Source organism: Lepidochelys olivacea, assembly GCF_965140295.1.
Source record: "Lepidochelys olivacea isolate rLepOli2 genome assembly, chromosome: 4".
Classification (NCBI taxonomy): domain Eukaryota; kingdom Metazoa; phylum Chordata; order Testudines; family Cheloniidae; genus Lepidochelys; species Lepidochelys olivacea.
The window spans coordinates 123,579,058-123,597,449 of record NC_140414.1 but is presented as its reverse complement, the minus strand read 5'-3'; the positions used below and the strand labels follow the sequence as shown (position 1 = coordinate 123,597,449).

General features: G+C 39.4%; 1 protein-coding gene across 7 annotated transcripts in view; it reads left to right on the top strand.

The window, feature by feature from the left end:
* Positions 1-18,392, top strand: part of EVC2 (EvC ciliary complex subunit 2) — a gene marked incomplete at its 5' end in the record, with an annotated part of 185,799 nt that overhangs the window by 70,553 nt on the left and 96,854 nt on the right. For 5 of the 7 annotated variants that reach the window (XM_084626746.1, XM_084626744.1, XM_084626741.1 and 2 more), the window contains 3 exons: positions 5,285-5,618; positions 7,869-8,108; positions 9,050-9,225. In XM_084626746.1, coding sequence (XP_084482872.1) covers positions 5,285-5,618; positions 7,869-8,108; positions 9,050-9,225 — 750 coding nt within the window. The remainder of the gene's footprint in view (positions 1-5,284; positions 5,619-7,868; positions 8,109-9,049; positions 9,226-18,392) is intronic. The other 2 variants (XM_084626743.1, XM_084626742.1) reach the window with 1 other exon arrangement.

The following is an 18,392-nucleotide window of genomic DNA, read 5'->3' as shown; positions in this document are numbered from 1 at the left end:
GATAAATTTCATGGAGTGACCTTAATGCAACCCTCTTGCATGTGTGTATTACAAAGAATCTTGAAAGCATTCACACAGTGAAAGATCTTGTGGTAATGCACAAGAGGCCAGTGAAAGTTACTGTGAGAATAATATACCTGCAGCCATACCTCATTGGGGTGTACTCTTGTCAGATTTTTACTAGCCAGTGAGTGTAGGGCTTGTTTTGTGTCACCTCAGAAGAATACTGAAAGCGGTAATGAAGAGAGGAGAGAGCAGTAGGAGATGTGGAGAGTTTACAGCCCTGCAGCTGTACATTTGTATGTATTTGTATGACAACCAATTCACCACTCCTGCAAATATACCAGGAGTGTGGGGGCAAGGTAAAGGGGCTGGTCTTGGCTGCACTGTACCCCTCTGATGATAGAAATAGGATGAGAGATGGCTAGAAAAGAAATGTATATGTGACAAGCTCATAGCTTTTGAGCAGATAAAGAACTAATAATGGGTTAAATATATGGATATTTTAAATTTAATTTCCTTACTGGGGATTTTTTTTTGATTGCAGGTTATAATAGAACCTAATGTAGCATTCATAGCCTTGGCCAAGTTAGCATGACCTTTAAGTAGTGATAATCTGTCGAGTAGCTTTGAAGCGTGAAATATACTTTGTGGGAATTACCTATTTTCTGCTGTATTTTCAAGAGAAATCAAAGATATTTTAGGTGGCTCACATAGTGATACCTATAGCTGAGGTTGCTTGATGCATCCTATTAGAAGCATCTGAAAACAGGGTTGTATAACTTTGCCAAACTGTATCTATTTTGGGGCTGAAATTTTTCATGCTGGAATTCTGCCCAAGGCTGAATTTGTTTGGAAAACTTCAGCAAAAGTGGCTTCCTCCTTTCCAAGAATGATGCTAGAGAAAAATATTTTTTGTCTATGTTAAAAAAAAAATTGCATAACCATTTTATTGAGAAGCTTACGTGCTCCCCCCCTCCCCCCATGCTTTGGAGCTGTGGTTCTTCAACCAGAGGTACACGTACCTCTGGGTGGACACAGAGGTCTTCCAGGGGCTACATCAACTCATGTAGATATTTGCCTAGTTTTACAACAGGCTACATAAAAACTAAAGTACAAACTAAAATTTCATACAGACAGTGACTTATTTATGATGTATATAATACTCTGAAATGTAAGTAAATATTTATATTCCAATTGATTTATTTTATAATTATATGGTAAAAATGAGGAAGTAAGGAACTTTTCAGTAATAATGTACTGTGCGATTTCTGTGTTCTTATGTCTGATTTTGTAAGCAGATAGTTTTGAAGTGAGGTAAAAATTGGGACAGATCAGACTCCTGAAGGGAGTACAGTAGTCTGGAAAGGTTGAGAGCCACTGCTTTGGAGCATGGACTTGAAATTTGGCAGAGAAGTGTCCTTGTGTCAAGAATGTGCTTTTTGCTGTCCCTGTGAAAATGTGCCCAATTTTGGCTGAATTATGAACCTCTAAAAATCTGTTTGCACGTGTTCAGTGGAGACTTAGGGCTTGGCTACACTTGCAAGTTAGAGTGCATTAAAGCAGCCCTGGGTGCCCTAACTCCTGATGGGTCCACACTGGCAAGGCACATAGAGTGCCTGGACTCCGCAGCTGGAGCGCTCCTGGTAATCCACCTCCACGAGAAGCATAAAGCTTGCTGCGCCCCACCTGAAACGCCTGGGCATCAGTGTGAACGAGGTGGTGCATTACTGCGCTGTGATTGGCCTCTGGAAACGTCCCATAATCCCCTGAAATAAAGTGGCCACTCTTCTCATTGTTTTGAAATCGACTACAGGAATGCAGATATGCCCTTTCATAGCTCCGTTTCTGACAACTGGCATGCTTACCTGCTCCGGGACAAAGCAAGCCATTAGTGTGGAATGCTGCTGTTGTGAGTGGGTGTGGGGGGGTGGCGGGGAGGTCTGCTGCTGTCTGAACTCTCAGCCCCCCAAAAACCTACTCTCTCCCCCCACATAAACACAACACACTCCCTGTCACACTCTACCCCCCTCCACTCCCATTTGAAAAGCACGTTGCAGCCAGTTGCACACTGGGATAGCTACCACAATGCACTGGTCTTTGTGGCATTGCAAGAGCTGCTAATGTGGCCACGCCAGTGTGCTTGCAGCTGACAGTGTAAACACACGGCAGCATTTTCCTTGCTGCGGTCTCCGAAGGCTGGTTTAACTCCCCGTGCGCTACCTCTGCAAGTGTAGACATGCCCTTATTAGAGTTTGGCAGCTAAATTGTCTGAAGATTCCATCTACACCGAGCATGCTCCATCCCCTCATAGCTCCTGAGTACTGACTAGACTATATGTATCAACCCCACCGAGCAACTGATCATGATTTAATTGGGGATTGGTCCTGCTTTGAGCAGGGGGTTGGACAAGATGACCTCCTGAGGTCCCTTCCAACCCTGATATTCTATGATTCTATGCTTCGTCCTGGGGCTGCAGGGGCTGGACCAGAGCTGTTCATACAATTGCTTCTCTCAGCAGCCAGCTGATGCTGTGGCCTTGAGTGCCAGAATTCAGAGCAGGGAGATAATTCAACCCCCTTTTATATATGCATTTACAGTCTTTAATTACATGATCACAAACTATTGCACAAGCATCCTTAATTTCAGTATTTCCTAACTTTCGAGTGCTTGACTTTGTAACTGTAATACTCTTTTAACATAATTTTATTTTTTGAGTTGGGGGAGTGGCGAGGGGGATTCACGTACGCACAAAAACATAGTGTGTATGTGTGTATTGCAAACGTGTTGTTTCTGCAGAATCCTATGAAGAGTAAGAAACCATATTTGGAGAGTTAAACATGTTTGATATCTGAATATATGAGTGAAATAAGGTTATTGGCACCATCTAATTCCATGGGGATTGGTGTGCACTGGTTGTACAACTGACTGTAGTATTTGCAAAGAGACCAAGGATTGAATGTTATAGAGCTTAAATAGCCCCTTCCCTTCAGTTGAGACATAGTTGGTAGTATGAGTTTTAATAGCCATCATTGTAGCTGCCAATTCAGTACCTGTTCCATGGATAAACGGAGGAACTTGCTGTCCAGTCCTGTTGATCAACTACTTTTCCCAAAAAAAAACCAACTTCTTTTTTTAATTTAAAAATGAAGAATTGCTTGAGAAAGAAACTGAACACTTTGTAGGATTTAATATTTAGGCTCCTTGGGGTAAAACAGCTGCATTTTATTATTACAGTAAACATGTTGCAAACTTTTCCAGGGCCTTTGCTGTCTCATTTGAAACTTATCAGAGATTTAGCTTGAAGAACCAATCAAATCAGTGATTTGCCATAACTGGAAAAAATATTTATTATGTGCAATACATTTTATTTTCATTTTGGTTTAATTTTTATATCGATCACACTTAACCAGATTTAAGCTGCAAATATGTGTTCAAGACTTACATTGTCAAACACGTAGAAGTGATAGTATATTAAAATCTACTTATAGTCTGTGTGCAAAAGCATGCAGTGCTATCTTTTCATGCAAAGTGCATGCAAGGGCAAGAAATCCATTTCTCTAATACTGAATTGACTTCCAACTAGTGTAGGAATGGCAGAGCCAGGGAATTTAGAAAAGAAATATGCTGTAAAAGGTAATTGTCCTTCTGAATTAATTAACTCTAGTGACAAATGAGTGGCTCTTCACATGCAGCATGATATTTATTGCCTGTTGGCCTTTTGTAGAAAATATTATTTTTCTCTGTGTTGCTAATCTCTTTTCTGGAACTAGATTAATTTCCATGTGAAAGAGATAATGGCTATATTAATTTGTTTTATCAACAACTAATCAAAACGCATGCTTTTTGTTTTCCTGTGGTGCTTTCAGAGGAGTGTAAATACTTCAGGCAAGACCTGTATTACTGTGGGTGGATAGTGAGTTTGGAACCATTTCATAAAGTCTGTGCAGCTTACACTCGCTAAAATATTTGATGCTGTATTTCTCTTCACAGCATTCATTTGTAGGATGTTTTTGTTTGCTTTTAATCTGAGAGATATGGGTACTGTCTAGGAACAGAAGTCACCTTCTACAGGACAGGCCCAACAAAGAAAATAACAGAACACCACTAGCCATCACCTTCAGCCCCCAACTAAAACCTCTCCAGCGCATCATCAAAGATTTACAACCTATCCTGACAAATGATCCCTCACTCTCACAGATCTTGGGAGACAGACCAGTCCTCACTTACAGACAGCCCCCCAACCTGGAGCAAATACTCTCCAGCAACCACACACCACACAACAAAAACACTAACCCAGGAACCTATCCTTGCAACAAAGCCTGATGCCAACTCTGTCCACATATTTACTCAAATGACACCATCATAGGACCTAATCACATTAGCCACGCCATCAGGGGCTCATTAACCTGCGCATCTATCAATGTGATATATGCCATCATGTGCCAGCAATGCCCCTCTGCCATGTACATTGGCCAAACCGGACAGTCTCTACGCAAAAGAATAAATGGACACAAATCTGACATCAGGAATCATAACATTCAAAAACCGGTAGGGGAACAGTTCAATCTCTCTGGCCACTCAGTAAAAGATTTAAGGGTGGCAATTTTGCAACAGAAAAGCTTCAAAAACAGACTCCAAGGAGAAACTGCTGAGCTTGAATTAATATGCAGACTAGATACCATTAACTTGGGTTTGAATAGAGACTGGAAGTGGCTGGGTCATTACGCGTATTGAATCTATTTCCCTAAGTTAAGTATCCTCACACCTTGTCAACTGTCTAAATAGACTATCTTTATTATCACTACAAAAGTTTTTTCTCCTGCTGATAATAGCTCATCTTAACTAATTACAGGTTTCAGAGTAGCAGCCCTGTTAGTCTGTATTCGCAAAAAGAAAAGGAGTACTTGTGGCACCTTAGAGACTAACCAATTTATTTGAGCATAACCAATTCAACTAATCAATTTATTTGATGCATCCGATGAAGTGAGCTGTAGCTCACGAAAGCTTATGCTCAAATAAATTTATTAGTCTCTAAGGTGCCACAAGTACTCCTTTTCTTTTTGCGAATACAGACTAACACGGCTGCTACTCTGAAAACTATTGAAATTGACTCACTCTGACAAATTTGTGTTATTATTATTAGACTAATACTGTGCGATCTTCCTGCTCTGATCTGAATGCCATTCAGTAGTATAAAATCTAATGATGCTAGTTAACTTTTTTTGGTGATGGAAATTGTGTGTCATCGGAAGCCCTAAGCACTCCTAACTATATTTTACAGCTTGGAGGTAGCAAACCTGACTCGTGCAGATGCTGATCTGGAAGCCTATCGAATGCAGATGTGCAAAGAGGCGATTGCCATGTTGATGAAGAACATGGTTTTCAGACACAATGTCTCTCCTAATGTGGAGAAAAGGATGGGTTCAATTTTCAAAAAACAATTTTTTGCAATGGAGAATGAAGTTCAGGAGGAGTATAGAAGAAAGATGGTGGCTTTAACTGCTGAATGTAATCTAGAGACTAGGAAAGAAATGGAGGTTCAGCACCAACGAGAGAGAGCTGCAAATGATGAGGCTGAAGAATTAATTAAGCGACTGAATGAGAAGGTAAATCAGGTATGAAAGTAACATAACAATTTGTATGGTTACCCTTTTCCTACTATTCCATGTTATTTTTCCTGTGGTTTCTCTTTTAGACTGTAATGGCCACACTGGTTTTGTTTTCTTGCTATTGTAGCTGCCTAGTGAGAATTCCAGTAGTCTTTGAACATTTCACCCCTGTTAACCTAAAAAAGAAAACTCCCAAATTATTGTTTCATATTTGTCAAACCTCATAACTTCGATTAAGAAGATGGCTCAGAAGGAGTAACCAACACAATTCATTATTTGCCACTGGTGCTGCACTTCCGCATGAACGTGTATTCCTATGTATTGAATGTAACGTTGCTGCTGTTCAAGCTTCCCATTTTCCAGTGAGTTGTAGAGATAAAAGAATTCATATCAGGAACATATTCCCACAGACCAAGATGTGAAAACGTCCACCTCGGTGTCTTAAATTCTTTGTCACATGCTTGCATATGCTACCAAAAAAAAATCATGTTTTATTTGAATGCAGTGTACTTGTTGTTGTTTAGTGCTTTTATGGTAGTTAATAAAACTGATTTTTTGCAGAAATGGTTACTTTGATAAAAATGACCCACCAAAGATAATAGCAGCGTACAGGGGTTTGTGAGAAAGGGTTTGATGCAAGGCCTGTTGGATGGAGAAGTATTGTATGAGGATGCAGGTTGGTGCAGACCTGTTGAGCTCTTCCATAGGAACAAATAAGTATATGAGCTGTGACTCTTGGGAGGGTTTGCTTTTATTTTGACATATTTACACTAGCAGATAGGACTCAGTTGAAATTTGCTGGCCATGCCTCTGGTTGAAGCTGCTCCAGCTACCTTTCCAGCATTGTACCTTTTCTAGTGCTTTGTCCAGTTTGGTTTTAAAAGTCCCAAGTGATGGGAGACACTAAAAGATCCTGGCTTAAGGATAGGGGCTGGGGAAGAATTCAAAGCCAGACCCTTCAGTTCTTGTGCTGATCCACTTATCTCCTTCCTCCCTCTCCTCTGCTTACCCCTCAACTGTTGTGCTCTTTGCACTCAGAGAAGCAGAGAGAAGTGGACTAAAATCTATGAAAGAATCTTTACTAGCTTTAGAGATACTATATTTCATGTCATTTACTTTTCCTCTGGAATGTGGAGGAAAGTGGCATTGCAGGGGAATAAAACGAAGCAATCCAAAGTGGAGAAATGTGGGTGAGACACCAGATGCAGAAGAAAAGGAGTACTTGTGGCACCTTAGAGACTAACCAATTTATTTGAGCATAAGCTTTTGTGAGCTACAGCTCACTTCATCGGATGCATAAAGAGGAAAATGCAGTGAGGATGTTTTATACACACAGACCATGAAAAAATGGATGTTTATCACTTCAAAAGGTTTTCTCTCCCCCCACCCCACTCTCCTGCTGGTAACAGCTTATCTAAAGTGATCACTCTCCCCACAATGTGTATGATAATCAAGGTGGACCATTTTAACAAGAATGTCTGAGGAACAGTGGGGGGGGAGGGGTAGATGTGCAGGTGAACGAGCCTCTGATAGTGTGGCTGATTTGTTCACCTGCACATCTACCAATGTGATATATGCCATCATGTGCAAGCAATGCCCCTCTGTCATGTACGTTGGTCAAACTGGACAGTCTCTACGTAAAAGAATAAATGGACACAAATCAGATGTCAAGAATTATAACATTCATAAACCAGTCGGAGAACACTTCAATCTCTCTGGTCACGTGATTACAGACATGAAAGTTGCGATATTACAGCAGAAAAACTTCAAAACCAGACTCCAGCGAGAGACTGCTGAATTGGAATTCATTTGCAAATTGGATACAATTAACTTAGGCTTGAATAGAGACTGGGAGTGGTTAAGTCATTATGCAAGGTAACCTATTTCCCCTTGTTTTTTCCTACCTCCTCCCCCTCCCCCCCTCCCCCCCCCACTGTTCCTCAGACGTTCTTGTTAAACCCTGGATTTGTGCTGGAAATGGCCCACCTTGATTATCATACACATTGTAAGGAGAGTGTTATGGATAGATGAACGGGGCTTTTCTGTTGAATATTGAAAATATGATTTAATGTTAATATTATTTTATTTCAAAATAGCTGCTCATTTCAGATCACTTAAAGAAGAATGCGCGTAGTAAGCATTGAATACATGTGAGCTTAGTCTCAGTAATACATTAGTCTCAGTAATATTGGTACTTTTAAAATATATTAAACACGGGTAATCATTTGGATGTTCTTGTTTTTTGTCCTCTCCCAGTCTGCTATCGAATACAGATGTCTTCTGGAAAAAATTCACAAACTTGAGCAGAGCCACATGAAGAGGTTCCTTTTGGTGAGGCAGGAGGAGTACTTTGCGAAAGCTTATCGACAACTGGCTATTTTCCAGAGAACAGAGCTCCATAATATCTTTTTTACACAGATAAAAAATGCCATTTTCAAGGGAGAATTGAAGTTAGAAGCAGCCAAAGCATTAGTGCAGGATTACTCTAAAATACAGGTAGTGATGTAACTATTCCACTCTTTAACTTCCCAACAGATAGCGATCACATAGTAATGTTTGTGAAATGTTTCTCTAATTATCTCCACTTGTAGAACTTTGCCATGTTATCACTTTTATAACTGATTGACAATAGAAATAAGATGCAAAACTACAGTCCCATAATTTTGAAATTTTAAAGTCTAGACAAAAATTATTAATTCATGTACATAACCGTTCCCAGTAATGATGGGAGTTGTGCATGTTCATTCAGGCAGTCTGTTCCAGCTAATTGGGTTTTACATTACAAATCTGAATAAAACTTGACCTGTTTTTTAAATTCTTCAAAGGTGCTTAAGTGACTTAGACCCTAAGACTTAGGATCCTAAGTTACATAGGCACTTTTGGAAATTTCACACTATATCTTAAAGTGAAAATTGCTCTAGGGAAAGAGAATGTTTTTTGTTTCTTTAAAAGAGCATGGCTCTGCGTATGCTTTCTACTGAGCATAGAGCCTACTACCCTTGGGCCCCAGTTCAGCAAGCATGTGCCTAGTTTAGGCACATGAGTAGTCCTGCTAAAGTCAACAGGACTGCTTATGTGCTTAAATTTAGACACATGCTTCAAGTATCTTGTTGAATCAGGACCCTGAGTAGTCTCATTGGCCTCCATGGACTACTCTGGGTAGTAAGCACCGTGCTCAGTAGCTGGCTGTTCAGGCCCAAAGATCAACAAACTGTGTTAGACTGATGCAACTGTAATAACATGACACAATCATCTAATTTACAATACTTTTAACTAACTTGTATGGAAGTTCACTGTTGTTTTTTATTTGTAAAGGCTGTTTAATATTATTATTTTCTAATGCACAAAACTGGTCTAAATAGCACTCTCTCCGGTGTTAGTTAAAATGAATGTAACTTCTAATTAAGACATATATGTGTTCACATTCTTTCCTGTAGGAGGACATTGAAGAGCTAATGGATTTTTTGCAGGCTAATAAGAAGTATCATCTGAGTAAAAGATTTGCTTTCAGAGAGTACCTAATAAATAATATACATTTATGGGATTCTCAAGCCTCTTCTCTCTTGAACACAGCAGCAAGCCAGATAACAAGTCTCATTAACAAGATGGAAAGGTAAATATAATCTCTATTTTAACTATTCCTGGTGTCTCCACTCCTACATTATCTGAGTGACCTGTGGTATTCCTCAAAAATAATTTTAGCTATATCTAATAAAGGTTAATGAATAGAATTTAAAAGTTTACTGAGAAGATTTATTATTTTTAAAATAATTCAATGAATATTTAGTAGCTACCATATTGGTTATTCAGCATCAGAGTGCAATATACTGTCTTTGGCCCTGATCCCACAACACAGAAATACTGCTGTCTCACATACCCGGTTAGAGCTCATTGACTTCAGTGAGGCTCTAAATGGGTACATCAGTTTATTTCTGTGCTGCATGTTACAGGATCAGGGTCATTGTGTGTGAGTGACTAATATTGCCCTCTGGTAGCAGTCCCACTGAGAGAATAAGGTACTTTCTACTAATATTAGTGGCTAGAGAGATTCTTTAGCCCAAGTGGTAGAAGCATGTGCTTTTGGAGCTATTAGTTAAGGGTTTTAGTCCCAACCCTTGTGTGTGATCTAGATCTGAATTATGTGTTGCTGTGAATGTGTTCAAATAAGATCTTGGTTATTTTCTTTTCTCCCAGCCTCACTCCATGTCATACAAATACATGTCCAAGAGAACGACTTCCATGTTTGATTATAATATGTGATTTGCTTAACTGGATCATTTAGTTTTAGATTGATGCAGTGTCTTATGAGTAGTGTCAGATAAAATGTTTTTGTCAGTTTCCTTGACTGATGGGAACACGTACAGTTAGACTTATTAACAGATGCCCAGATTCTGCTGCTGGAGGATTATGGCTCCCACTGAAGCCAGCAAGAGTTTGGGGCTGATTATAGATCCTTTACTTATTCAGATAGTACTCACCCATGTGAATAGCCCATTTAAGTCAATGGGAATATTTTTAATAAGAATTACTGAACAGGACCCTATGTACATGAAAATCTAGACCTAGATGAAAAGTGCAACTCTGATTCACTTCTAAATTTAACATGTAGGGTGAGGAGCTGGATATATGGTCTCAAATTGGCATGCATAAAAGTTTTCCAAAGGAAAGATGATCTCCACAGTTGACTGAGCTTATAAATAATATAATTGGTATAGATCTTTATTAGCAGACAAGCCACATGCTGCTGGGAATAGTAAAGAATAAATGTTGGCTAAAGTAATAAGTAAAAATGAATTGCAGAAAAAATATTTATTTAACTGTTTTGGGGTATTTCTTTTAGGTCATATAGGCTCTGGGCTGATTCAGATACAGTATTTGAGGATACCGTAGAAATATCCCTGAAGGTAATATGGAGACATAAAAATGATGAAATGGCGCTGGTGAAATGAACAGTTAAAATTACATGACAGTATAGAGCAGTTTGAGGGAGAACTCTAGCTAGTACCAAGAGAGCTGAAGCATCTGCTAGCCTGGCATGTGGAGAAACTACTGAAAAGTATGCCAGGAAAGTAGAATGTGTCAGTGTGCAGGAAAGCAAATTACTAATTTTTCTGTTGATCCTGTGCCCACATCTTTCTTTATATATTTTAGACATATATTGGTGCCAGTTGCCAGTCATCTGGGTGCCATGTATTGCAGAAACAAATATAAAATAGATTAATATAATCCAAACTTCTCAGCCAGTAACAGGACCATATAGACATATTACTATTTAAATTGTTTTCTTTCCTGCTATTGTTCTCAATTGAAAGGTAAAAATAATAGAAGCTCTAGAGTAGGGCTGTCAAACGATTAAAAAAATTAATCTTAATTAATAGGCATTAATAGGCATTTTAATCACACTGTTAATAATAGAATACCATTTATTTAAATATTTTTGGATATTTTCTATGTTTTCAAAGATAGGATCGGGGCTCTGTAGTTCAGCTCTGCTCAGGGCTCCAGTCCCGCTCAGGGCTCCGGGCTTCATCCCCCATAGGACTCGGGGCTCCAGTCCCATACAGGCCTTCAGCTCCCCCTCGGGGTGCGGGGCTCCAGCTCAGCACTTCAGCGTACCCGTGGAGCTGCACACTGGGACTTCAGCCCCCATGCTGCCCGCGGAGCTGTGGGTTGGGGCTTTAGCCTTCCCTCCCTCCCCCCACCGCCGATGCATCCCTCCCAACCCAGAGGAATGCGATTAACGCATTAAAAATTAATGAGTTAATTTTGTTTTCAGTTCATTGCAGGCATTAACTGCGATTGTTTGACAGCCCTAGTTTAGATGCCCAAAGGAAGATTGATATGAGATACCAAAAGATCATGTTCTGTATCTGCAAGTAGTGCAAAACTAACAGCACTTCATTAGAGACTGGATAACTGTTCATTTAGAGCCAAGTACCTTACCTTATTTTTGTAACCTTTGCTCTTCTGTTTAGCCACCTATTGCAATAGCTGTCACCTGTTGAGTCATGACTGCCATTAGACTGTAAGCTCTGTTGAGCAAGGACAGTCTTCCTATATGCCTGTACTCTGCTTTGCACGTTTTGGATGGTACGATAATGTATGTGCAGCTACGTGTCCAAAACCAATCTTACCACCTCCTTTGTAACGTAATGAAGACCCCACTTCTGCAGCTTGTACCGTTCCATATTTTCACATCACTTTCAAATCATATTAAGCTTTTGGTCTCCTTGAGAAAAGTTCTTTGGTTGTTCTGTAGACATTGTTACTTTGGGAAGGCCCTTAATGAGAAGCTCTAATTAAATAGGCCACTGTGCAGATTTAATCATGAATTCGTAGGAGCCGATTACTAAAATGAAGGAAGAAGTGGGGTTTATTAAACTGGAAAAGTAGCTTTAGTTCATTGTTTAATAACTGATATTGAACTTGAGATGCAAAATAAAAGAAAAATCAATGACTAGAAAAGAGAGAGAGGAGAGTTAGAAGAAAAAAATCTCAGTAGTGGAAAGGCAAGGCCTGGGTAGTTTTTGGTGGTGATACAGTGTGATATTCACGTGCACAAAATACTGCAGCACGAACACGAGTCGTAAGGAAATCCTAATGTAAAACAATGCTTTTCTTTCTCTAACTTTGCATGCTATTCATTGGCTATAATGTTCAGAGGAGTGAGGAAGAATTTACAAATTGGGGGAGGGATGCAGTTCTACTTTCCAGAGAAATCTTGCGATTGAGTTTCTTACAACAGGATTAGTTTTGCACCGAGAGCTACAAACAATATCAGCAAATGGCGTTTCCTCTCACCATATAAGTAATAGGAAGGTTGGATGGAGGATTCCCCAGATTTTTTTTCATAGTGTCAAATTTTAAATAAATTCTGCAAAGTTAGACACCCTCGCAAAACAAAGTGACATTACTCAGTTATCTTGTGTGACCCTCCTATAACTTCAGACACCCCCACACTCACGCAGCTTGTTTGCTTTCAGAAGATTGGCAAGACCTGTGTCTATTTTTTCATTCTTTGGACGTTGATATTGTAAAACTACACAATGTAGTATTTCTGAACATTCTCCAGAGTCATTCTGCTGCAGGCAAAGCTGAGAATCATGCCCAAAACCCAGAAAAAGAATAATTCCATGGTAGGTTGGCCAGAATTTCAATCTTTAATTATAAGGGGAATTGGGGAATATTTACAGACCAGAACAGAAGAAATGTTAAGAGCAAGAAAAGTCTGAACCAAAATTCTGGTCCTTTTAAATTGTATCATTAATCTCGTCTGCTTTTTCATCTTACCCTTCAACTCCCACTTCTCTCATTACAAATGTAGATGTTCCTTTATCAAAACCAGTACACAGTAGATTAGGTACTTTAAACATATATTTATGGATGGGATTAAAGGGAATTTTGAGTTGCATAATTGTTTTATATCTAGAGATGAAATTGGGAAAATATGTGGATGAGATAGAATACACATAAACAAATTCAGAGGTAGCATAAAACAGTCAAGACATAAATGCTGTAAAGGACTTTTAAAAGCAGAGCTCAATAGAACGTTTAAAATATATTGGATAAAAAGTCAATCGAGATTCATGTGAAAAAGATACTGTAAGAATGTTAACAAAATAAGTAAATGGTGGGTTTCATTATAAAACAGCCACTCTAGGACTCTAGAGAAAATTTCAAACAAAGTCTAGAGGCCAGTATTTTCAAACTTGACCATCTAAAGTTAGCATTTAAATAAGAAGCCTGATTTTTCTGGACAGCTCAGCTCCTTTTGAAAATCAAGCTGCTGATTTGGGTGCCTAAATATGGATTTACTCTAACTCTAGGTATTTGCAGTGCTGTTGTAGTTTTGTTGGTCCTAAGATATTTGAGAGACAAGGTGAGTGAGGGAATATCTTTTATTGGAACAACTTCTGTTGGTGGAAGAGAAAGCTTTTGAGTTGGTCTCTTTTTACCAACAGAATTTGACCCAGTAAAATATATTACCACACCCACTGTGTGTCTCTAACTCTAGGTATACAAGTTTGAAAATTTTGCCCATAATATAGTAGGCAAGGATGGATAGTCAGATGTCTCTGGGCCAGATTCCCTTTCCATTCTGCCCTCTTTGCATCACTCAGCGCAAAGGGGCTGGAGTCTGGCCTGGACAACCTACTGAGAATTCTGCCAAGGGTTAGGGAGCTCTCAGTTGGCATAAAGTCGGTGTAGTTGGTTCCCATGCCAACCATGCCCCTTCGCTCCCCCCATACAAACACTGGCTTAAGGGTTGAGGGGGAGTGTAGCTGCATTCTGCCAAATCTCAGCTGACCCCCTTAGGGAGCTGGGCTGAAGCAGATGTGATCTGTGAATTATGGAGCTGTAACCAGCCATAAACAGTTCCTAGGCTGCCTCCCTTTCTCTATGCTGAATGTGGAAGAGAATCTGACTCTGTCTTTTACAAAGAAATTTTATACTTTGAACATGGTTCCCTAGACGCAAGAGGACAGGTGTGACGTCTGATTAAAGTATAATTACGCAAGCCATTATTTCTACCACTGTTATATAATTGCAACGAATCTTATGCAAAGTGTAACACGTGGCCAGAAAGGGTTAAACAGCTTGCAGGCTAAGAGTATGTCTACCCTGCCCACGTTACAGCGTGGCTGCAGCAGTGCTGTGACGTGGGCAGGATAGTCGTGCTTTATCGCTGGGGGAGAGCTCTCCCAGCAATAAAAAATAACCACCTCGAATGAGGGGGGGTAGCTTTATTGCCGGGTGCACGGCTCCCGTCAATAAAGGCTGTCTATACTGCTGCTTTTCAGCACTAAAACATTTGCCACTGGGGGGGGGTGTTTTTTCACACCCCTGAACGACTAAAGTTTTAGCGCTGAAAGTGGCCGTGTAGACACAGCCTAACTAACCATGACCTTTAAAGACATTTTAGAAAGGTATGCGAATGGAAATTAAGGCCATTCATGCTAAATAGGCTAGAACTTTGAAATGCAAACCTGTATTGTTAGAAGTGATACTAATTGTGTGTATCTTTAATTCTAGCTATGTAAATAAACAGTTCCTGTCTGTCAATATAGCTACTGATTCAGAGATCAAAAGGGAATATTAACATTTAGATGAATCTTGGGTAAAATAATGTCATTGTCTATATGTCTCTGAAGTTTATAATAGACTGCCTGATGGATAAATTGCCCTATGTTAATTTGTGTAACTACAAAATGAAAAGGAGTACTAGTGGCACCTTAGAGACTAACCAATTTATTTGAGCATAAGCTTTCGTGAGCTACAGCTCACTTCATCGGATGCTGAAGCTCACGAAAGCTTATGCTCAAATAAATTGGTTAGTCTCTAAGGTGCCACAAGTCCTCCTTTTCTTTTTGCGAATACAGACTAACACGGCTGTTACTCTGAAACCTGTAATTACTGGTGGTGTTCAGAAAGCACAAGGTTACATCAAAAGCCTATTGTTTAACCAGAACTGTGTGGTCAAGTGGATGCTAGAACACTGTATAAAAAGACCCTCAGTAACAGTAATAACAGTAATCAGAGGCCTATCCACCATTGTGCAATATGTCACTGCAATATTTTCTGCTGTTGTCTGTCCTTTAATTCATAGAGCCATTTTATTTGTATATGTGCTATTGTGAGCAGATATCTGCATTGAACTCTCTACAATCTAACCTCTTCTCTTGCTTCAGAAGATTCCACAGCTTCAGTGCCCCTCAGCATGTTAGGAGTTTAGACCATTGCTGCTAATACACATTTTCTTACATTTATGCAAGTTAAATGTCCTCTGCTGTCAAATTGTCCATTTCATTTATATATTTAAATCCATCCAGAGTTTCTCATAATCCTCCATTTTACTAAACAAATTGACTTAGTGTCATTATCATACTTTATCAACTCCTTTTACTTTTTGTTCAAAATCTATTTAATAATTTTTATCAAATACTGACAATCACCTTGGTACCCTGACATTTGACCTGTAGAACAGCCTTCGCTGTAGCTTTTTAGTTGCTTTACTGGTTCGAACTGCAGGACTGCCCTTATTCATTTATTAGTCATTTTCCTTAATAGTCTCGTGTGAGAGGCCTTTTCAAAAAAGCGTTTGGAAAAATCTAAGTGAATTACATTCATGCTGCTTTATCTACCATTTTGTTAACATTTCCGAAGAATTCTCCTAGATAGAAAGCTCTTTTTATCATTTTCCTTACAAAAACTATGCAGGGCTTGACTTGTCCAGGCAATACTTGTCCAGGTGTTGTACTACTTTAACCTTACTTTTCCACTGCATGCATCCGATGAAGGGAGCTGTAGCTCACGAAAGCTTATGTTCAAATAAATTGGTTAGTCTCTAAGGTGCCACAAGTACTCCTTTTCTTCTTTTAACCTTACTGGAACTCTTAATAACTGGTTTCCCCAGTAGCACAATGAGCCCCACCATTCTGTAATTCCTGTGTTCTAGATAGTCAAAAAGGCACCAGATTAGTGACTTCACAGCTTTTTTTTCCGAACAATTGCTAGTTTTAAAGTGCTATGGCTTCATTTCGCCAAGCACTCTGCTCCTTCACACTTCATTTCTTTCATAACACTTTGATAACCTTATCCAGTCCTGGCAATTTACTGGATTTGAAGAACTCCTATTGCAGTATGAATTTCTCCATGGATTTTAATCTCTAATAAAACCACAATAATTTCCTGTGATATGTGGCCTTAAATCCTACCATCATCTACAGTAAAGTCCAAATCAAATCATTCCTCTTACTGATCTCTTTTAGTAGTGTACTTTTTATTCTTCTCCATTTAAGTGGAGTCTATTGCATCAATAAATATTTCTCCAAACAGTCCTTTGATACCCCCTTCCACCAGGTAGAACTGGGGTAGCTAAGCTACCCATTGTTGTTGTTATTGCGTCAGCAGAGCATAAGCCTTTAATGTCTTGGGGCCTGACCCCACCAGGTGCTGAGCAGCTGCTATCTGCATTAAGATTAATGACTTGCTTAGCAGCTCTTTGTGTCTGGATTTTACTATGAGGAATTACTCATTGCAATTCTGATCTGGACATCTGCAGAATACTGATCCAGTTGGGTGAAATCCTGGTCCCACTGAAGTCCTTGGCAAAACTCCCATTGTCTTCAGTGGGGCAAGGATTTCATCCATTGTTTCCATCATATGGGCTTTCTAATCAATTAGATTCCATCCCTTAGTCATTTCCACACTGGAGTGATCTGTCTAAAATAGTTGTGGTTTCCTTTACTTCTTCAGATATAATACAACTATACACAACCTAACCTACCCATCAGACAAACTATAGTTTGAAGTCTGAAGCCCTTTTGCTTTTTTTTTTTTAATTGTCAATCATAACTCTGAGTTGCCAATTATATTGGGCATTCTAACTGGCTCCTTTTTTAATTTTGACTTTTAAGTCTTGAGCTGTAGCCTGGAGACGCTTTCATTTTTGTCTTAGAGGTACAACCATTATATTATTAGTTTCAGAATAGCAGCCGTGTTAGTCTGTATTCGCAAAAAGAAAAGGAGTACTTGTGGCACCTTAGAGACGAACAAATTTATTTGAGCATAAGCTTTCGTGAGCTACAGCTCACTTCATCGGATGCATTCAGCTGTAGCTCATGAAAGCTTATGCTTATTTGTTCGTCTCTTAGGTGCCACAAGTACTCCTTTTCTTTTTATATTATTAGTGTTATTTAGCTGACACTCTGCTTCTGCTTGAACCGATGGCTACACCTCCTTGTCTCTATTGTTTGTGTCTTTGGAAACTCAGTCCATATTCCTTTTTACTGGCCCCCTGTAGTACCCACAACTACCTACAATTTAATCTGAGTGCCTTTTAAGATTTTTACACGTAAAACAATTCCACAGAATAAATCAACTTGGAACTAATGAGATGTGTGTCTATCATCGTCCCCATAGTCAGTGTGTACTATCACCACCCTGTTCACTTAGCTGGCATGTTACATCACTTTCCCTCCACCTTTCATCTCATGGCCCCAATTCTGATTCCTGCTGCAGGCCCTTTTACTCCACCCTGGGTAGGGATTGTAAAGGGGCTGCAGAGACTCCTCGGTAATTCCCCCAGCACAAAATAGATTAAAGGTATTTAAAAGTAATATCTTGATTGATTATTATTTTGCATAACTTGCTCTTCCTTCTATCTAATTCCGCCACCCACATGTTATACTACTTTGTTTTCCCTTGTATTTGGCACAGAAAGGAGCCTAGATATGGAATTTGCAGTTCACAAAGCTGAAGGGAGGCTTGGCACTGCCCAATCTATCTGTCGCATCATTGGAATTTATAATCAATTGGTTTCAGGCAAGGACAAATATTATTTGGCTTCAAGTAGAGCACGTTGACAGTTGGTGGGATTGCTTTGTGGGCTTTTTCCCACAGAAGATTTTTTTTTAAAAAAAAGGTGATGGATGGAAGTTGAAAAAATTGAGTTCTGCAAAACTTAGCAAACCTACGTGATAAGGAGGGAGGCTGAGCTGAGCTCCTCATTAGAATTTAAAGCAAGTTTGATAGGCAGGGGATAGTGTTCTGTTGCTCATTTAATTGACTGTAAACTCTCAAACAGTAGATGGAGAAGCAAGTGCTGGCTTTGAACAGGAGCTCTCTATTCACTTTGGGTAAAATGCAAAAGCCACACAACTAAATAAATGTTCTTCAACTTCGCTTTAATTTGATTATTTTGGGAATTTGAGGTAAAATCTAACTTGGAACAAATGTGGGACAGCTAAATTCATATGGACAAATCCTAGGTAAATTCAC